Source organism: Curcuma longa, chromosome 19 (assembly GCF_044706935.1).
Source record: "Curcuma longa cultivar G26 ecotype Majalengka, Jawa Barat chromosome 19, ITB_CL_G26_1.1, whole genome shotgun sequence".
Taxonomy (NCBI): domain Eukaryota; kingdom Viridiplantae; phylum Streptophyta; class Magnoliopsida; order Zingiberales; family Zingiberaceae; genus Curcuma; species Curcuma longa.
Genome location: NC_133879.1, coordinates 814,349 through 836,796, shown reverse-complemented (window position 1 = coordinate 836,796; position 22,448 = coordinate 814,349). Strand labels below are relative to the sequence as shown.

Below are 22,448 nucleotides of genomic sequence, written 5' to 3'. Positions count from 1 at the left end.
CCAATTTGAATACTTGATCTTATCATTGATTTCTAGCATTCGAACAAAAGCAGAGTGATGAACAACTATAAATCAAGCATGAATCAAGAGTGATGAACAACTATTAAAATATTGAGAAATGATACTTACCATGAAATGGTAGCATAACACTCACAATTGCATGCAGTGGATCCCATTGCATGTCAGTGGGACCCACTGTAAATGTGAATGTCATGCTACAATTTCATGTTGTGTATAACCACTCTAAAATATCTATTAGATTGCTTTATTAGGCTTATCCGAAATGACAATTTTACAATCACAATATGTAGGTCCATCAAATAGAAAAATAATATCAACAATCTCTCACTTTGACTTTATGTGATTTTGTATATAACATATTCAAATTTTTTTAGTTGAGCTCAACAATACCACTGAATGGTATGAATACCCTTTAGAACAATCTGATCAATAATTCTAGTAGTATAGGGTTAGAGTGGTCATTGTTAGAATATCTATAACAAGATTAATTAATATCCATAATACTAATGCTGATAATGACATGGATATGATTGTAACACCCGTATTATTTTTCTCTATTTTTAAGATTTTTTTTAAATTAGATTTAAAATTTCAATAAAGGTCCTTTAGTTAAATGATAGAAGGGAGTTTGATAAAATAAAATAGGTGAAAAGATTCGTCTTGCAAGGACGAATATAACAAAATTAGTTTGGGTCAATTCGGAAGTCGTTTGATAGCTGAACCAAGCAAACCAAAATTTAATCTGGTTCGATTTAAGAAATTTGACCCGGTTTAAACGGGAATTCTTAATCCCGAATTTAGGGGTACTGTGCACTCCTCTTTTCGCCGCCGCTTCCTCTCCGCGCGACCCGCGCCCAACCGAGCCGCGTCCGCCCGCGCGGACTGCGTCCGCCGCCGCCCGATTCCGTCGGCTGAAAACTCGGAACGGACCGAGGATGAGGGCTATAAGAGGAGGCCGCAACCAAATCCCTAGCCACCAGCTCGCCTCCTCCTTTCCCTCTGCTCGTGTCCGCCGCGACGCGCCGCCTCCCCCTCTCCTCGCACCGCCTTCCTCACCAGCCGGAGCCACCGCTGCGGGACGCCGGAAGCCACCTCCTCTCCTTCGAAGCCACCTCCGCCGACACCCTGCTCCGTCCGCCGCGTGGAGAAGCAGAGCAGCCGCCGCCTCCTCCCTCCACAGCGTCGCCGCCCTGCCAACCGCCCCTCTGCCGCGTGACGCCCGATCGCCGCCCGACGCTGCACACCGCCGCCTGCGGCGCTCTCTACCCTGCCGTTGCTCTGCCACCAGGACGCCAGCGCCGATCCAGTTCGTGTGGAGAAGACGAATCGCGCAGAGTAGATGCTAGAGCACCTCAGAGAGAAGGTCTTTGATTTCACAAACCTTAGCATTTAAAACCCAGTGAGTCGACAAGATAAGGTAAGTACATCTCTCACTTGCAGTATAAGTTGTTTTTGTATTGTTCTTTCGCATGGTTATGTTAAGCTGTCCATGACATGATTTCTGTTAAACATGAAGGTATTTATAAGTATGCTCTTTCCATGACATGATTTATGTTTGACATGAATGTATTTATGGGTTCTTTCCCTAGTATAATTCATGTTAAATAGGAATATATATACGTTCTTTCCATAGTATGATTTAAGATTTAATCAGGGATAGGTAAATTATTCTTCCTACTTAGGATGGAAGTAAAGCATGATGAATGAATGATGAAAGGACAAGGATGTAATAAGTGAAAGTATAAGAACTTTATGATATATGAAGAAATGTATTTTACTTTTAAGAGGCGGATATCGGGCCAAAGGTTCATATATCCATAATGAATTCCGGGCCAAAGGTTCGCCCATAAGGAAAGGAATTCCAGGCCAAAGGTCGCCTGATAAGATAAGTCCTCTGGTAGCATTCGGTAGCTAGCTACCCCGAGTTCTATCAGAGATGCGCGCATTGATACTCCGCCAGGGCCCATAAGTATGTTTAAGTATGTTTACTTATTTTCAAATGTATGAATTTTCAAATATAAAGAAGTTTAGAAATTTTCTATGCAATACAAGTATTTCCATGTTCAAGTAGTTTCTGATTAAGTACATGTCTTTATAACTACAAGTTATTTCCTGTTTAAAAGAATGCATGCAATGATTTTCGTTGTTTTGTGAGATTAGGTATGTACTTACTAAGCTTTGCTTATAGTTGCATTCCTTATACTGCAGATAGAGGTAAAGAAAAACGTTAAACAACGGAAGGCAGTAGGAGCAGTGTTCGATGTGGGTGGCGGCGGAACCGCGGATTAGAATAAACAAATAAAAACCATGCGTAGTATTGATTATGTCTTTCGCTTCCGCATCATAAGAGTTGCACAGTTGTTTTATTTCATTAAGAATAATAACTTTCCGTTATTTTAAGAATATTTTTTTATAAAATTTATCTATGGAAATTTCTATTTAAGATTTAATAATGTTAAAGTAAGTAGCATCCCCTATATGTAGGAAGGGGGGTGTTACAATGATATAGATATATAACATAAAAATAATATGAAATATGATTTACACATGTCTATTTTCAACTAATGCTCCTTATGATCCAAAAAGGTCCAACATCATATTTATAGAGCTATCAAAAGGGTTAACCCATGGTGGAGTGGGCAAACCCGTTCGAAATCCATCATATAGTGGGGCGGGATGAAGTGGATCAAGGCTGGATGGGCAGGCCGACCCACCAATTAACTTGGCTGGTTGGAAAATCTCCAACCCAACCTAAGATAGATTGCGGATTAGGCGAGGCAACCACAAATCTGTTAAAAAATAAAAAAGTATAAAAAAATATTAAAATTTTTTATTTAGATTGTAGTTTAAATAGGGCAAGTTGAAATTTTTAAATTTGGATTACGATTTAGACGAATCAAACTCACTAGTCTATTGAGTTTTTTACTTTAATTTTAAATTTTGAAGAAAAATTGTGTTTTCTCAACCTGCGGGCCAACTCAAGTCCATCACGGGTCGACCCACATGGATCACGAGCCTGGGTGGGTAGGCTGACCTGAACCTACGTTAAAATGAGTTGATAAAATTTCAACCCAACTCGTTGAAATTACTTGGCAGGACGGGCAAATCTAATAAACCCAATCCAAATTGACGACTCTACATATTCATAAGCATCATATGCTAAACAACAATAGTAAATCATGATTTTCTTTTTTGATCAAAAAGGGTCTAATATCATATTTACAAACATCATACGCTAAATAGCTAAAGTAAATCATTATATTATTTTAGAGTTGTCAAAACAACATCTTTAAACCTTAGTATGTACAATAAATTACAATATATATGTGTCAATCAGCTTGAAATATAAAATATCAAATACAAACTCTTACTTCTTCCAAAAGAAAACCACCCATACTATCCATATGCTTATGAAACACCTTGGGTTGCAAGCTCTTGATGAGTAGATTAGCTATCATGGAATCTGTGTTAATATGCTCAATTGATACTTGACCACTTTAAACTTTTTCTTTCGCTGCTGAGAACTTGATGTCAATGTATTTAGACTTTAACGAACTATGATTGTTCTTGGAATACAAATCGATGATTTTATTATCAAAGTTGATCTTTAATGGTCTCTCAATACCACCACAACAATTTGCAATCTAATTGTGATAAAGTTCCACAACTATATCCCATAATTGGATGTCTTATAGCACGCTATGAATTTCACCTCCATGATAGAAGTAGTTATGAGTGATTGTTTCATATTTTTCCATGATGTAGCTCCTTTAGCCATCATAAAGATATAGTTTAAAGTGGATCTCATGCTATTCAACTATCTAGCAAAGTCGGAGTTTGAATATCTAATCACCTCCAAGTGACTAGATCTTCGATATGTGAGCATGAAATCTTTTATTCTTTACAAATACCTCATAACCCTTTTTATTACTCTCTAGTGATCCAGTCCTGGGTTACTTAAATATCAATCCAACATCCCATTATATACGTTATATTCGCATGCGTACATACTTGAGCATAAATAAGACTTTTTACAGTTGAAGCATAAGTGAATTTATGCATTTTCTTTATTTCAAGTTTAAGTTGTGGACATTGTTACAAGCTAAATTTGTTATCTTTCACCACAGACATGTTGCCAAGTTTACATGTCATACCTTCTAAACACTTTTTCAATGTAGGTCTTTTGTAAAAGTCCAAGTATACCACCTAAACGATCATGATAGATATGTATGCCCAACCCAAAAGATGCATCACCAAGATCTTTTATTTCAAAATAATTGGATAGAAATAACTTAACTTCATGCATCAAACCCTTATTATTATTTGTCAACAAAATATCATCCACATATAAAACAAGTATAATTAACTTGCTTTCACTGAACTTAAGGTATATATAATCTTTGAAACCAAATAAAGTAATCACCTGATCAAATTTTCAATACCACTGATGGAATGCCTACTTTAGACCATAATATACTTCATTACTAAGTGATCTAAATCCTTAGACTCAAAGTTCTCCAATTGTATCATGTATATAGACTCATCTATTTATTCATTGAGAAAAACAACCTTTACGTACATTTGGTGTAGCTCTAAAGTATAATGAGTTATGAGTGTCATGATTACCCTAAAAGAGTCTTTCGTTGAAATAGATGAGAAAGTCTCCTTGTAATTAATATTCTCCTTTTAAGTGAATTTTTGATAACAAGACGAGTCTTATATAAACAGGTGAGAAAGTCTTCTTATAATCAATATTCTCCTTTTGAGTTAATCCTTTGGCAACAAGATGAGCCTTATACTTTTCGATATTATTTTTTGAATTTCATATTACTTAAAAAATCCATTCACAACCAATCAATTTCGCTCCTTTAAACAATACTATAAGTTCTCATATGTCATTTTCAGCCATAAACTTTATCTCTTCCTCATGGGTTTGATCCACTTTTCAAAATTAGGGCATTATTTGACTTCATGAAAAGATGTAGAATCATTTTTCAATCCTATGTCAAACTCATGCTATTGAAGATAAATATAATCATATGAAGTTGTTGATCTCCTTTTCCTAATAACCTCTTTAAAGGCACTTGTACTTGAGTTGATGGAGGCACTTCCTTAATCACAAGAAGCAATACCTCAATCTAAATGGATGATCCCTCCAATTATATTAGAGGTATCACAAGAATATTTTGGTTCACACCCAATACCTCAATCTGTTGAATTTGAATTCTAACAGTGTTGAAAATCATTACCCTATCACTATCATTTGCAACAGTAGTAACCATAGTAGGACAGTCAATGCTTTCCTCTTCAAAAGTTATATCCCTTACTTTCATTCTCCCACAATCCTCAATAAATTTAACATCTTCATTTTTGAAAAAGGACCTATTTAAGGGATCATAAAACTTAAAGCTCCTTAACCTTTTAGAATAGATTACAAAATGATAGTTGGCAGTTCTTGAGTTTAATTTCCTTTCATTATACCTATAGCCTTAGTTGGACATTTTTAGACGTGTAAATGTCTAATGTTAGGTCTTTTATCAATCCATAATTCATAAGTTTGTCACTGCTTTCCTACATACTCTATTCAGTAAGTAAACTGCAGTCTTAATTGTTTCACCTTATAAAGACTCTAGTAAGGATGAAAAGTCCATCATGCTTCTCGCCATATTTTTTAGAACTCAATTTCATCATTCCGCTATACTATTCTCGTGAGGATTACTTAGCATGGTATATTGAAGAACGATACCACATTCAACAAGGTAGTATGCAAAATACCTAGGATGTTCTCCAAATCCATCTATTTGTCATAGTATTTACCACCTTGATCAAATTTCATGGTCTTATTCTTTTTTTATAGTTGATTTTAACTTTAGCTTTGAAAAGTTTGAACATGTCCAAAGATTACAATTTCTCATGAATAAGGTATAAATAATTGTATCATGAATAGTCATTTATGAAACTAATAAACTATATTTGACCATTCTAAGAAGTTTAAGGGAATAGTCTACATATAGATGTATGTATTAATTCCAAAACTTTATTATACTGATTTGCATCTTTATTCCTTTTATTAGTTGTTTTCCCTTTAACACATTCTATATAGATATCAAAATCTGACATATCAAGGGATTCAAGAATTTCTTACGACATTAATCTTTTAGATGTTGTTTGAATGTATGTTATAAACGTCTATGTCATAATTCACATTTGTCAAATTTCATTTTGCACCTATGTTACTATATTCATTATTTCATTGTAATTGAAAATTATCGTGTTTAATCTTATAGTTTATCAATTAAGGAATTAAACCAATCAAGATTGGAAGATATTAAAATTTTTACAATCAGAATTGTCCAAATAAGAAACAAAAACTAAATTCTATTGAAAAGACTATACTATAAAAGTATTTTTCAAATTCAGAAATACATGAGTTTCTAAATAAAGTCTAAAAACACAAATTACTTCCACTCTAGCCTTTTTATTATTTTCCGTATAGATGTATCTTTCACTATCAATTGGTAGTCAACTTCTGAGATAATCTTATACAGTGATACTTACGTGAGTGGTAATACTAGTATCTATCCATTAAGTGTCATTAGGCACAATGTCAAATTGACTTCCGAACTAACAAAGTTAAAAAGTATATCTTTCTTAACAAGTTAATTGACCTACTTGGGGCATTCCTTCTTCATATAGTCAATCATCTTGCAAAAGAAATAAGTGAGTTCTTGATTTTATTTCTTTTGCACCTTATAGCCTAAAGCCACATAGTCTGAAATTTGTTTACCCTTACATTATTAGTCCTTTATCTTTTCTTGCTTGGACCCTAATGAGTGGATGTCAAATGAGCATGCACAGATGTCTCATGCCTTAATTTCTCTTTTTCTTACATACACTGAGCCATAAACTCATTCAAAATCCACTTTTCTTTTTAAGTATTGTAGCTAATTTAAAAGAAATGAACTATGCAAGAAAAGATATCAAGACTAAGTGCAAAAGGATACTCTCAGACATATCTAATTTTAGTGCTTTAAGTCTTGTTACCAAATTGGACATCTCTATAATATACTCTCTTATATTATCCTTTCTTCCATACCACATTGAGACAAGCTTTTTAATAATAGTAGTTGTCTCAACCTTTTTCATTTGAAATGAATCGGTCTACTATCTATTTGATGGAAGACTTGGCATCCTCTTACTCAAGAATTGAGCCCCTTATGGAGTTCAGAATGGACAACTTTATGATCATTAGACTTATGCAATTAGATCATTCTCATTTCTCAAATACAGCTTTCTGATCAGCAATGCTTTCACTGATCAAAGGTACGAGATGATCCTGTTTGAATGCATGGTCTAAATCCATGCTGCCTGATACAACCATTATATGTTCTTTTCATGTCATGAAATTAGTGCCGATAAGAATTACATATTGTTGATGTTAGCAGATATAGAGTGTGTTATAAAAGAAATAAAAGGAAGAACAAAGATCACGTTATAACCCATATGTATAAATCAGTAAATGCAAACAATCATAAATAAATATGCATGTATATGGGTGCATTTAATCATTGGAATAAAATACAACTTATCAATAGTATTCTTAACACATAACTCGACAAGTTTAATTGATCACATGACATATTATGTGCTTGATTCACAAGAATTTTACTTTAAGATGAATTATCTAAACATAATAATTTTCCTTTAGACAAATTATTTTTAGCACAGACATATATCTATTTATATATGAAATATACTAAATCTATCTAATAGTCCTCACTTTGGTAATTATATTAGTTCAACTCAACAACATTTGTATGAATATATATATGAGAAACTCATAGTACAAACTACACATCAATGGTTGACTGATCCTCGATGGCAACTGACTAATAAGTAAACAGCCAATTGTACCTTAAACCTCAATCATTATTCAACATAGTGTGTTCCAATTGAGTGCCCTAATTGATTGATAAACCTGGCATGCCCGACCAGTCCACAACAATCGAGTGTCGTAGTCGATTGTTAAATCTATTATGTCTGATTTGTGCACAACAGTCAAGTGCTGCAATTGATTGTTAAATTTACTATACACAACAGTTGACTGCTAAATTTATTATGCACAGTAATCGAGTGTTATAGTCAGACTACATATGACACTGTGCATTTTTCTACATATCAAATGCAACAGTTTGATGGAAAAGCAACAACGAGTACACAAGTTCTTCGCTGTTCTTCGTGAAAACTCAAAATCCTAGGTTTCTCACCTTAGAAATTCGATGAATACGCATTGTTCAACGCATTAGATTGAAATCCAAAGCAAAACACATGCAGATTAACAAAAATCATCAAAAATTTCTACCCCTTACGCTATAAACATCAACGATAAAACCTTACGACTCACCAATTGATAGATTTTTTAACAAGTGAATTGTGCTCCGTACATCAATCCGTAAAAACTCAAACAATTATAAAATCGGATCTTATCGTTGATTTATAGCATTCGGACAAAAGCAAAACAAGCGACAAACAACTATAAATCGAACTTGAATCGAGAGTCATCGCCATTGCCCGTTATCATTGGAACCACCTGAAGATCAAAAAGACAAGAAGCTTTGCGACAGGTAAATCTTTCGAAAGAGAGAGATGATGACAATCATATTCCTCTTTCAGATGGGATGAAGTTCAGTTCTTCATAACCCTTTAGAAACCCAACCCTATATATAGACCTCAGGGTCGTTTAAGTTATTACCACATGATAAATAACAGAAACCGAGCAATATACTTCCACACACAAAATTCACATCCTTTAATTCAGCCCACGATTAAAACATCGATTAGATCACTTTACTGGACTTATCCGTAACAACAATTTCGCGTGTTACAATCTTAACATGTAAGCCCATCAAATAGAGAAATAATACCAACATGTTTATACTGAGGCTCTACTTTGCTATATTTGGCTGTGGGATTGTTTGGTCATAGCCTGCTTGTGGAGGGCATTGCCAAATGCATCGTAGAAGACCACATGAGCCTGCGTCCTGGTGAGCTGCAGGGACATAAACCCCTGGCCGTCGTAGAAGAACTCAAGCTTGTCAGAAACGGGGTTGAGAATGCCCCTCCAAGCTTTTGACCCACCTCCACTTGTTAGGAATTGGAGAGGGCTGTGGCGCCGACAAATGGAAGACTATTAGATCCTCAAAACCACCCATGGGGAATCAAGTTGAGTTTCAATATCAGATAGTAATGCAAATTCGACAAAGCTACAGATCAGATTGAGTTCCGGGTTCATGTTAACTTTCAGAATCTTACCAGTCATTGCTGCTAATTTGTTCAAGGCAATGGTCATGTCCATTGATATAAAAATCAACTCCATTTTCCTGTGATTTTAGAAGCATCACAAAGAGTAGTTTTTTTTTCTGTAGAAAAGCAAAAAATAAATAAAGATATTACCTTGAGAATTGGAAGGAGGAGTGATTGGAGCTCAATGGTGTCGCCATGTATACTCGCACTAGTTATAGTGTGGTGACCAACCACCACCTTCCATCTTGCAGTGGATTCCTTCAGTGCTAAATCCAAATCCTTGATCACAAAAATAACAATCATTAGCAATGTAGAAGAAACACATTGCTAATGAAGGAGTCTTCTGAAAGACCAAGTCTATGGTATTAAATTTGAATCAGACAAGGATTCAGTTGATTTTTGTGTGAATTATGTATCAGATAGTTTAGTACCTTTACAAGATTTGAAATGTAAGTTTCTCGCGGAGCGACTCCCCTCCAATCATAGTGATGGCCCTTGGGTTTGCTCCAATAATGCTCGACAAAGGGAGTTGTGTCCACAAAGAAGAACTCCACAATTTCTAACATGAGCTCAAGCCACAAACAGAAATATAAGCACACTTCGCCATGAAGATAAGTAAGGAAGTGAATTTGGAGTTATGGTTTTCCTTTAACCTGCATTGAGGACAAATGATCTCAAACACAGCCATCGGCGATCGATTTGTCGAAGAACAGGGCTCAATTGCGCCAACACATCACCTATGTAGTCATGGTTCCCCAAAACTGCAAGGGCATCATCAAAGCAAAGTTGGTCAGATCGATATGCAGCAAAATGCTTCACCAACGCAAACACACATTTCCATTCGCATCGACGATATTGGAATCGAATGATAAAATGATGCGAATTGTGAACCCTCGCATATGCTTGTAGAAACATACCACTGTACCATTGCTTCTGTAAGCTCTCAGCAGTAAAAACGTTGGTGAACGATTCCTCAAATGCCTCGTCGTCAATGCCTGACAGCCCGTTCTCGTAGAAGTTGTCCCCAGTGGATACCACAAAATCTATGTCGAGAATTTCTCCAATCCTCCCCATCTATATTCATTCATGTTAACCTTTTTTTTAGGTTAATTAGGTTTAAAAAAAGCAAAAGAAAAAAGAAAAACTAATGCAAACTGTAGCAACACGGGGTGTGCTGTAGCAATCCAGGTCTAAAGTTAGTGGAGGAATGAACGAGGAAAGAACGGGGAAGGGGAGTCTCCTACCTGAGCTGCAACAAGTGTTTGATTAAATGCGCCCTTCCTTCCCCAGTCACCAACCACCAACAAGCTCAGAGATCCATCGCTCTTGAGTGGGTGCTCCAGCCTTGGGAGCTCAGCCATGCAGGAGAGGAAGAGAGAAGAAGAGATCATGGAGAGGAGGAGGGGCAGGAGAGCCATGGCTGCTTGCTGCTGGCCGCTGGCTGCAAGCACAGGTTGTGAGGAAGAAGAGTTGGCCATGGTGGTGTTTAAATATGAAAGTGAACGATTGTGGGCTTGTGGACTGGGATGGAACTCAGTGGAGATCCGTTTCCTCTTGTCGGTGAAACGGTGACGTAGCGTATAGAATCTTTTACTGGCATATTTTGGTAAGAGATTCATTTAAATTTAGCTAAAAATGCGGATTTGCAAGTCGGTGTGTTCTTTTGTGATTATCTATTTTTAGTTTCAAAAATATTATTATTATTATTATTATTATATACATATTTTATTTTTATCCATATTAATCAATACTATATTATAATAACTATAATAATTCATCTCTAATTAATATTATATTATAATCGTTAGTATTCATAGATTATAGTGCTATAATAATGTCTAAAATAAAAAATATTCACCGTCTTCATTAAAATAGAGCCCAATCTAGATTAGATTATGCCAACCTTTTTATTAGAATTAGAGAATTATAAGACTACAAAGGGAAAAAAAAGAATGTTTCATGTAAATTATATAATTTTCTTTAAGAAATTCTAAAACTTGAACTATGATTTTATTATTCATGAACTAATTACGGCTTAACCAAATATGACACCAAACATCTAGCCCAACTTGTATTCTTTAATCAAGTAGGGCACCACTTAAAATTGAATTTAAAATGAGAAATAGATGGGAAACATGTGCATGGGCATCCATGTGTGAAGAACGACTAACCCTCACGGGAAACGATGGCAGCAATAATTCATCAACTAAAAACAAGAAAAATAATTGTTTGTGCTGCCAAAGTTAAACGTCTTGTCCACTGTTCTGGAATCTGGCAAAGTATAAATTACAAACACATTGTGGCCAATCGCCACTGAATAATGGAGCTCTAGTTTAGAACATTTCAAGAACAGTAGAAAATGAAAAAAAAAACAAACTTAAATGTCGTGGACGTCCACGCAATCTCATCTGCGCAATTATTGCGTGTTATCTGATTAATTCCATGTGTTGTTGAGTGCTGGAAACTATAGTTAGACAATAAAAAACTATAAATATTTTAATAAAAAAGGGAAAATGATTATGCAGCCTGCAATGCAATGGACGCTAGGGCCAATCCATCGTATTATCTGATTTGTAAATGTGATTGAGTGTTGGGAAGGAATTACATACATGAACTGTAATAGAATTTCAGATGCAATCCAGTCCTCAAATGCTCTTTAGGGAAAATATTTCCCTGAAAGTATTGTAAACTGCAATTGAACGCTATGAGACAAGTATTGGAGAACTTTACAAAATATATGGAAATGCTGTAGATGAGTGGAGGAGCCTTTTGGGTCACATGTTGGTAGTTATGATACCAGAGGAATATGAAAATCTTCCATCTAAATCCATATTATCTATACACACAAGAACTGATCGATGCAGGGGGTAGTCAGTGCAAAATTTTGAGGGCATTAACAACTATGTATGGACGTGGCTTGGAACAGGGGTTTTTTTATTAAATATGCTAGAAATTTAAAGTTGAAGTCATTTGTATTCACAAGAGTTTGTAAAGAAAGAAAGAAATTTACCATGAACATTATAATTTACAGCACTTAAATGGCATGGTCCTGAGATCTTACCTTGCCAAAGACACCGTCCAGATTACAGGTAGGTTGATACTCGTTATCCCCTAATGCTTAGTGTTTTTTTAAGCCTCTGATGCTGCGAGTTTCAGATTTACAACAGCATAGTCTAAACTTAAAATGGCTCCATGAAAATAGAAAGATAAATCATCAAAATCAGCCTCTCTTTTTGCAGTTCCATAGAAAAAGGAACTTCTGGCTTCTTTTTTTTTTTCCTTTGTGCCAGTTTCCAACATGCAAGGCAGCACCTCAGGCAAGAATTCATCTACTGACGTACAGAAATGTACCCTTCAAATGTGCAAATGCCAGAATGTGAATGCTGTCAAGAACTTGAAATGGGCTGTGAAACCAAGAATTTGGCAACAGCTTGATAAAGCTGGGCTTCCTCGAAAGGCTTGGAAACGTACCCATCCATGCCGCATTTGACACACTGCTCATATGTTGCTTGGATAACGTCAGCAGTCATTGCCAGGATTGGCACGCGCCATTTAGCCTTTGTTGATCCTTCTTCGATATAAGCTTCTTCGCTTGCCATGCCCTCCAATTTGCGTATCTCTTGAGTTGCCTGAAACCTGACAATATTAGCAGAGATACATCCTGTTAACAGCATCCATGGAAAGAATGTTGGATAATATAGAACAGTTTTATATTCTCATTTCTTTCTTTTGTTGTAAGATTTGTATATGATAACAAAAATCCAATGAAGGAGAACATGCCTCCTCCCAAGTTCAATTTTCTTTACAAGTAATAAACCATCCCTAAGTTTCAGATTGGTAGTGAACTAGTGATGAGCTAATTAAACGTTAACCTATATGCATTGTGTTGTTTTGAATTTCTACCATATAGTTTTCTGGATATATATATCAAAGATATACAAACTTAATTTGATATAATTATGGCAATATACCCGTCCATCTCTGGCATCTGGATATCCATAAAGCAAGCATCAAACTTGTGTGGGGGTTGGAGCAGAGAAAGTGCACTTTTGCCACTTTCAACACACTCTACCTTTGCTCCATACTTTTTCAGCGCTGCTGCAGCAACTCTCAGATTTACCTTGTTATCATCAACCACCAGTATATTTTTCCCATCCAACAAATGGTGAAGGAAATTTGAACCGCTATGCGTATCTTTATTTTGGACTTTACCCATCCCCAGTGTTTGTTGCAGGCATGTTGCTATAGTGCTTGTACGCAACGGCTTCATTACTACAGCATCTACATGCGATCCAATTCTTGTTTTGTCGGTTTCAGCAGTCAATAACAAGACAATCTTGGGCACATCATTCGTACGACCAGCTTCTTTCCATTTCAAAAGGTCATTCTGAATGCGAAAATCAATTTTGGGATCCCAGGAATCTTTCTCAATCAACAAGATGGATGGCTGCTTTCCAGGATGGCTGCAGCAATAGCAAAATACCATAAGTTGCACAAGAAACATTCATTTTGACCCAATTCAGATCTTAACATGTCAAATACCAAAGTCAGAAAAATAGTGTTTAAATAACCAAAAACAAATTTATTCTCTATTTAAAACAGGAACTGATAACTGTTACCTACATGGAAAGTAGTTATAATAACTAAATGTTTGTGTTCCAAGAGTAATATTTATGTCTCAATGCATGCTCTTGAATTGTTAAAGCGAATAGAAACTTCAACAAATTATCAAAACAATAACTAGATGTAACAAATGTACCAATACAAGGAATGGTTCCCATAGCATGCCATGGATATTGAAAACTTGAAGATTACCAATAAATGAAACTTGATGTGTTGCAAGAATAAGATACAACAATCAAACAATTGAAAATTTACCTAGAATTTGAATAGCCATTTTGTCCAGATAGTACAGAAAGTGCCTCGTTTATTGTACTAACATCAGCAGCAATTATGCCCAACCTTCGCAGATGGTATTTGGTTACAGCAGATCTTACTGGATGCCTGTCAACTAAAGTTGCTCTCATCCCTCTAAAACAGGTTGGCAAAACTTCAGACACCGATCTCTTCCTATCAACACCAGCACCTTTTCTACATCTCTGGAAGACTGCAGTGAAAATAAAAGTGCTTCCAACATCAGGTCTGCTACAGAAGCTTATCTTGCCGCCCATCAATTCAACTAGACACTTGCTGATGCTCAATCCGATACCAGTTCCTCCATAATTCCTAGAAGTTGAGCTGTCAGCCTGCATAAATGGTGTGAAAACTCGTTCTTGGGCATTCACAGGGATCCCGATCCCTGTATCCTCAACACTAACCATTAAAGCTACTTTATCTGCCAGAGTTTCAGAAACTGAACCATTTCCTAATGTGTAAGGTAAGGATTCGCCATCAGAGAGTAGCAGTCTGAAACTTTCCCATGTATTACTATAATCAGCAACTTCTAGACCACTTAATGTATTGAATGCAACATTGGCTGATGTAAAGTTCACTTTACTGGCATGTCCATTCAAGCCGTTTTCAGCTTTTGCATCCATCACCATTTTCACATGATCAGCCAGGTGAACTTGGACAAAAATGTGACCACGCTCAGTGAACTAAAATAAAATAAAAATATATATGATCAAATGGTTCGATTTGATTGTAAACTAGTCTGTTTCTTATTCTGAGAAATTTCACAATCTATAAATTGAACAGTGCTACTATTTATATGATGAGTTGGTACAGGATCATAGAATTATTTTCATCTTGGCTAGAAGGGTAACACATTGTATGCCATCATGATAATACAATATACTTACTTTCACAGAGTTTCCAACAAGATTTGTGATTATTTGACGAAACCTCCCAGGATCTCCCACAAGAATACCAGGAACCCTGTCTGAAACATAGACAGCAAGCTGCATTTGACAAGAAAGAAAACAAGAAAAAAAGGAGGAAGTTAAAATGCTAAACATCAAATTCCCATACACATCTGGTTGCAGTTGTTTGTTTTCAACTGTTGCTCAGAAGAATAAAGCAAAAACAAGGGGGGGAACCACAGAATCAATTAACTTCATTCATTAAATGATGCCCTTATTGAAGGATTTATGAATCAAAACATGTATCTAAAATTTTAAATGAGAAATGTTAAACTAACCTCAATTCCTTTTTCTCTTGATGTTGCAGAAAATAGAGATATGACATCATCTAGTATAGATCGTAAGTCAAATGGTACTGACTCAATCTCCAACTTTCCAGCTTCAATCTTTGCACAATCAAGTACTTCATTTATTAGTGAGATCAGTGCTCTACCACATACTTGAGCAGTTTGTGCATAATCCTTCTGAGTTGAATTCAGGTCTGTATCTAAAAGCATATCAAGCATTCCTGACAAAAAAAAAGGCAACATTCGATTTCCAAAGAATTAAATCATTGCTCTATGCTACAGAAACAAAGTTTCAAGCTTACCAAGGACTCCATTCATAGGCGTTCTGATTTCATGGGAGACGGTAGCAAGAAACTGAGAAAACAAAACTGGTTCAGATAGACTATTTGGACATAAACATTAGTATAAATAAAAAAAAATCACCTGAGATTTAGCAACATCTGCAGCCTCTGCTTGCCTTTTAAGCTCTTCCATTTTCCGAAAATCCTCCTTAACATTGTCATAGTGGCTCCAAGCAGCATAACCTATATATCCTGCCAGCATAAAGATCACGAAAATGCCAGTTGGCGTAGTGATGGATGACAACGAAACTGGAGGCTTCTTACGGTACCTGAAAGGTAACACAATATTAAGCCCATGAGAGCAAGACTCAGAATAATCTCAGGTTGGAACTGCACTCCAAGCAAGCATTACCTGCAGTTCATTTCATGTTTCCTAAACGGATCTCCAAAATCGAGCATACTGACATGGGAAGGGGACATGTGACCATCAGGAGGATGGATTCCATACATTAGTAAGGGTTCACATGAATTTGTTACATCATATACATTCACAACAATTTCCTGGTTCCCAGCAAGTTGGCGCAAGAGATTTTCCACTAGAGATTCAACATCAAATGCTCCTCCAAGATACCTGTTTGTAAAGGTAACCAAACTACGTAAACCAAGACAATGTACAATTATTTAACAAGGTAACTAGCAGAAAGCTACTATTTATCATAATTAATAGATATTAACAACTATGTGCTAGCATCATGTATATTAATTACAACAAAGAATTAGAAATGTAATTGCTTGTATTAGGTGGAATCCGTCACCCCAGCGGCCCCACACGGTCGGCCTCACGACCATCTATGAGGAGGTAAATCGGGAAACTGCAATTGGCCACTACGAGGGAGGGCATTGCCTCAGATTCGCCGAGATTCGACCCTTGCCCATTGAAGCAAGTCTGTCCCGCAGTAATCAACTCAACCATGCATTAGGGTATCTACAACACAAGGTTCATTTAACAAGATTGTTGATTGACATTTTGAAAACAACTCAAGTATGTCTATGTAAGTTCAGCCTATACTCATACAACAAGTTTGTAATCTGGATGTCATTAATTTCTGAAAGAACCCACTAATTTAGGTTAAATACCATAAACTAATGGATAACAACCATTATGAATAAAAATTGCATCTCACCCTGCAGTTGCCTTCGCGTGTTCTTCAGCTGTTGCATCAGAAGGAAGACCTGATAAATATACAGGAAATGTCAAAACTACTCCAAGATGGTTAGACTCCAATAGCCTGAAGGGTCTTGTAAGAACAGCTTTCCCAGTGGCTCTAGCCCTTAAAATATTTTCACGATCCTCCTAAAAGTAGAAAAATAAAATCAGCTTTGGAACTGAAAACCTCAAGGAAATAAATGTAAAGAGTAAGAAAAAAAAACCTCTCCGGACATCATGTCAAGGGCTTCAATGTAGGAAACAGTTTCCTGCGAGTATATCACAGGAGCATACTCATCTTGGATAGGAGATGGTTCCCGTTTCATGGTCTTGATTGTCCAACCCTGCTGATTCTCAAACAGTTGTCTGTCAGCATGTATAACTCGTTGTGCATAGGCCACTCCATTCAACAATGGCCGCTCGAAAGATGTCCTTGCTGTATACTCAGCAAATGTCTCCTGAAAGCAAGTTTTTAATCCGCATAAACGCATGTACCCAAAACTAGCAAGTAAAATGCAAATAAAGCAATTCCTATAATAGGAAATAAAAGAAACATGGACCAGATTGCTGAATTTAGAAGGTAATTGAGCACCAGACATTGGAAAAGATAGAACATTTCAAGCTAAAAGAACATATGACACCATGAAAACCAACGAGTTTGAACAAAATTAAAGAACAGTACAAAAGAAGAAAACGAAAGACAAAATTTGTGATCATTCAAAATTTGTAATAAGGTATGACAGACCCATTGATTACACATAAAAAAAAATATGTTTGCTAAACGGAAGAATGAAAACATAACTATTGCATAAATGGGAATCTAAACTCATCCCAGATGATATGAATGTTGAACAGAAAATAAAATGAATAATGAGAAAGAAATTAGTCAAACCTGATCAAGGGCTGGTGGGTTTTTCTGATAATGAAAGGTAGATACAAGAATCGCTAGAGCGTGCACATGATTGACACTCACAGCAAACTGCTCCTGCAGCATCCTTGCCCTCTCTTCGCACATGCTCGTTAACATCTCCTCTGCCTTTCTCATGCTTTCTGTTCTCATGTGACAATGGAAACCTATGCAAAACCCTATCGAAAGCATCACCCACATCGCCATGATCACATTTCTGTTCCACCACCACATATTTTCAGCTACCGCTGCTACCTCCAAACCCATCTCCCGAGTGTCCAACACCCAATCTCGCCTCTCCCTTTCTCTTTTTTGGCTCCAGTATGCACAGACGTAAAAGAGACTCACTTGTTATTCTTCGCTCTTTCCCTTTTTAAGGATGAAAGAGTAAGTTTGGTACCTCCATTCTCAAACTCCTCCCTCAACAAAATTGATCGCCACCGAGCACTTGGGTAAAAGAAAAGCTCACAGATCCCGGACAGGGGAGATGAGTGAAAGAGAGGGGGAACACAAGTAATAAAAAAAGTCGTACCTTTCTGTTCAAATCTTCTTTGGCTGGGGATTACGGACAAAGCCAGAGGCAGCACCCCTGTGCTTAGATATTAAACAAACAAGAGAGCTGGCGAGGATAACAGCGAAGCAAAAAAAGAAAGTGAACTTTTTGGTGGAGTGCAATGCAATGAAGGCGAGGAGATATTGAAGACAACTCTCCTCTCGAAGCAACAACTGAATCGAATTTCTGGATTTTCGCAAGATATGCAGCGATTAAACTAATTATTTCCTTTCTGGATTATCTCAATATTTTATTCCCTAAATCTCATCCACTTGGCCCACCGATTTCTTCCCCAATTGCTGGCGGCCTTCAACCCCCTACTTCCCTCTCCTCCTCCTTCTGATCTCTAGTCACAGATTGGGGGAAGAATCGAGGAACTGCAATAATAATAACTCTTCTACTTTCGCCTTTACATCGATCAAAAAAGGTTCTTCTTTCTTGCCAATTCTAATTCAAGATCCAAATTATTTTTTTCCCTAGTCCGTGGAAATCTGGAGTCAAATAGGTATCAGAAAACATTATCAGCAGGAAACGCATCTACCCAGCTACGATTCAGCTCGAAAGCGGGACTCTCAAGTTCGTTCACATCCAGCAACAGCTCCATGGCAAAACCAAGTTGTTCTGCTTCCCGTTTTCAACCACACCTTGTATAGGTGACGAGTGAACTCGAATTACCAATTACTGCGGAATCCAGCGTGAGCAAGTGGGGCATGCTATACAGCACCGGGAAGAGCGTCCACCCACCTTCAGCCATGGATGACGGGGAGGGAAAAGGAATCAATCTCTCGACGTCAGATCTACATTGAGGGATTGCTCAGCCTTGTTCCTGTATAAACCATTAGGGTTTAACGTCTTCCGTCCACGGAAAAGAGGACGAAATAAAAGGCGGACAAAAATATGGAGAAAAAACCAAAAATATCGCTGTCCGAAAGATTTCCAAGGACGGGCACCTCACTTAATAAGATCGAAGAGTCATTAAAATTACTAAAACGCCCCTCATCTACTGCCCTCCTTCGAAATACCGCGGCGCCTGTTTTGGGTAATATGGTCATTTAAGTATATATATGGTTTCCTTTTCTAGTGTGGTAGTGGACTCTGCCGGAACGCAGTTCGCCTGCATGGGTAAAACACCAACCAGCAACTCTGCAAGTCCAAACTCAAAATCGCGTGGGCCTTTCTGAAGACCCAAGCAAACAGCGTCAGTTTTTTCCTGAACGGTGACTGCGCACCGACAGGAGATTCTGAAGAACCTTTTTTTTATAAGACCGGTTTGTTCTCCGGATGCCTCGACACAGTGGCAGTTATTTGTTTCCTCGAAGCGTCTGGAAATGACTAAAACACCCCCAACTCCGTGGGGTCTGCTGCTCCAGATTTGCCGCACTACCGATTCGCCTATTGGCCAGACCCGTGGCCCCACCTGTTGGACCACATCCTGACCAATAGATCTGTACCATTCTCTGTCGGCTTCTATTCAGCTGCAGCCAATCGCGCTCCGAAAGGACGGTTTTATCCCCGCATGGGATGAGAATATGACAGGAGATGTCAGTAATTCCGCGTCAAAAAAGGGTCAGAATTGTCTAATGACGTCACGGTTGTGGTGACTCGGTGATGAATAGAGGCACGGACCGTGGTCCAGAGAGCGATCACATGGCTTTCTTTTCTTTGGGTTACATCAATAATAATAATAATAATAATAATAATTTTTTACTTTTTTAAAAAAATACAGTGCATTGAAACTGACGTGACGTCGGAAAAATAATTTATCTCTTTTTTTCAAAATACATGCTCACTTTAATCATGACATGTTTAATTTCTCACGCTATTAGTTTTGGAATAAAATTGTCTTCCACATTTATCGTTATGCAGGAATAAAATCAAATCGTCCATTCATGTTTTGTTCTTCATTCCCCTGTCTGTCATGATTTTTATTCCACTTTTATTATGCTGAAGATAATCTCTTGGATTCCTGGCGTGAAGAAATAATAAAATAAAATAAAATATATATATCGATCGATCGCATAAAAAGAATGAATATGAACAATGGCGCAGCAATGGAAGTTTCAGCTCGTGAGATGAGCCACTGCAGGCAGATGCTGCAGCAAAAGTGATTCCCTTATTTCATGATGCAAATACAGCAGACTTTTTGAATTGTATCAGACTCACGAATATAATTAATGCTTTATAGCTAGGAGAGATATTATTATTATTTCATCAACTTTCTTTCTTTTTCTTTTTTATTTTTTCTTTTTCTTTTCCTTTTTTTTATGTAAATAGGGAAAAGGAAAATCCTAGTGATGGCATATACAATCTGATGAAAAGATAAGATTTTTAATCCATCGACTAAGCTATCATGATGGATTTGCCAACTTTATAGAATTGAAGGAGAGTGTTGGCAGTGATAGCCTTTCACTGCTATTGGAATTATCACATATGTTTTTTTAATATGTGTTTGGATTAATAAACTATAGTTTAAAAAGACCACTCGAGAATTATTATTATTTATTTATTTTGTCCTTGTGAAAATAGGACTGGCTTGATTTTCATAGCACAATCATTAAAAGATATGAAAAGTGATATACGCAATTGTCCCACTAAGCTTGAGTGGCCATAAAACTACTCATCATGCTGTGTATTGTCGGCAAAACAGTGTAAAAGATTTGACTATAGAGGCAAAATCATCTTAAATTATAAAAGTAGGATTGGTTTATTTATTCAAATCTTAAATTATGGTAGCCATGTCATTAGTCAAAGCATTCGGGGGACACACTGGGCCCACCTACCAAAATCAATCCTTCAGTACTTATTCAAGAACCCAACCTTTTACTTTAATAATTTGAACTAAAAATTTATTTATTTAATTTTCTTTGTGCATTCAAGATGGTCCTTTAATTGTGCCATTGTACTTTAATTTATTTGTATCAGGTTTTGGTTTAATATATATATATATATATATATATATATATATATATTATGTGCAATTGTAATATGCATGCTAACTAATCCATCATAAGTCTTCTTGCTTAAAATTAAAAATTACTCGAAAGTAGATTGTATGAGTTGTTATGTATATTGATTGATTAATAGAATAGGACACCGTGGTGACATAATTTAAAAATGATTATATATATCTTTGCTAATAGTGATTCTAGATTTAGTTATATTTTTTTAAGTGAAGATGTTTATGACTTTATTAAGAAGACAAATTGATCGTAGAAATTATGTAAAATAATGATAATTGTTAGATTGTTTTTTAGTAGCGGGTGATATCTACAATCACGATACCTTTTTATGGTGATTGAGAGAGAGGGATCTTAATTTATTGAATGATATCGACATCTCAACAAAGATTCCATCTTCTTCATTTCCACTCATGAAGGTTCGATGTGGTGCTAGCTAGTGACTTGAATAGCATGCACAAGTATAATTAAACCACGAGGAGAATGCTAAGGCACAGCAACAACATGCATGTTTCTAGCTTCTTGAGAAACATTTTAGTGGATATATATATAGTCGAAGAGAACTCGATCTAGAAATGTGTTGAAGGTGAAAAATTGTAGTAAATCAAGGTCTTCATGCATGCTCTAAAAGCATGGAGTGCTCTAAGTAATGCTTCAAGGGGGTCAAGCAAGCTTTTTTGTTGCAATTAAGTCTTGGTGATTCTTCTCGATAAGGACAATAATTAATGTTTTATTTCAATAATCCAGCAGTTAAGTTTAGTCACTGACCTGCATGCATGTCTGGTTTAATAAGTAAGATTGATTTCTTCCATAAATCGATCGGTTTGGTAAACTGATGTTGATAGTTCATAATTTGACCTTAAGTAGCTAGCTAGCTAGCACGATTTAACGAATTAAATAATTAAGATGGCATTAACTTTATTTATTTAGTCAGTGCCTTTCATCATGCATTTGATTAGTGGTGTCATGCTCTATCTGGTGGTATTTAATTTTAATGATTCACTCGTTGAAACTACGGACTTTTTTGACCATGGTTTTGTTTCTTAATCTCGATATCGGTGGCAGGCAATC

General features: G+C 36.5%; 2 protein-coding genes across 2 annotated transcripts; both read right to left on the bottom strand.

Annotated features, from left to right (window-relative positions):
• Positions 1 to 8,782: 8,782 nt before the first annotated feature.
• Positions 8,783 to 10,817, bottom strand: LOC141812782 (purple acid phosphatase 17-like). The gene is made up of 7 exons (XM_074700770.1): positions 10,569 to 10,817; positions 10,242 to 10,398; positions 9,978 to 10,085; positions 9,756 to 9,883; positions 9,475 to 9,603; positions 9,334 to 9,401; positions 8,783 to 9,185 (listed from the first exon to the last, which is right to left on the bottom strand). Exons 1-7 carry the CDS (start codon positions 10,800 to 10,802, stop codon positions 8,975 to 8,977), a joined length of 1,035 nt encoding a protein of 344 aa, XP_074556871.1. The 5' UTR covers positions 10,803 to 10,817; the 3' UTR covers positions 8,783 to 8,974.
• Positions 10,818 to 12,588: 1,771 nt separating this feature from the next.
• LOC141812781 (putative histidine kinase 4) lies at positions 12,589 to 19,218 on the bottom strand. The gene is made up of 11 exons (XM_074700769.1): positions 17,853 to 19,218; positions 17,185 to 17,418; positions 16,938 to 17,107; positions 16,166 to 16,384; positions 15,896 to 16,082; positions 15,775 to 15,826; positions 15,464 to 15,693; positions 15,126 to 15,224; positions 14,203 to 14,921; positions 13,296 to 13,787; positions 12,589 to 12,960 (listed from the first exon to the last, which is right to left on the bottom strand). Exons 1-11 carry the CDS (start codon positions 18,132 to 18,134, stop codon positions 12,711 to 12,713), a joined length of 2,934 nt encoding a protein of 977 aa, XP_074556870.1. The 5' UTR covers positions 18,135 to 19,218; the 3' UTR covers positions 12,589 to 12,710.
• Positions 19,219 to 22,448: the final 3,230 nt, after the last annotated feature.

Bases quoted from the DNA above. Each gene is read 5' to 3' on its own strand.
- LOC141812782 (XM_074700770.1), bottom strand. From the start codon at position 10,802: ATGGCCAACTCTTCTTCCTCACAACCTGTGCTTGCAGCCAGCGGCCAG. The intron at 9,884-9,977 runs GTTAAAGGAAAA...AGCTCATGTTAG, and splicing joins ATCATTTGTCCTCAATGCAG to AAATTGTGGAGTTCTTCTTT. The intron at 9,604-9,755 runs GTACTAAACTAT...TTTGTGATCAAG, and splicing joins ACATTTCAAATCTTGTAAAG to GATTTGGATTTAGCACTGAA.
- LOC141812781 (XM_074700769.1), bottom strand. From the start codon at position 18,134: ATGGGTTTGGAGGTAGCAGCGGTAGCTGAAAATATGTGGTGGTGGAAC. The intron at 16,083-16,165 runs GTAATGCTTGCT...GTTACCTTTCAG, and splicing joins AAACATGAAATGAACTGCAG to GTACCGTAAGAAGCCTCCAG. The intron at 15,225-15,463 runs GTTAGTTTAACA...TGTCAAATGCAG, and splicing joins CAAGAGAAAAAGGAATTGAG to CTTGCTGTCTATGTTTCAGA.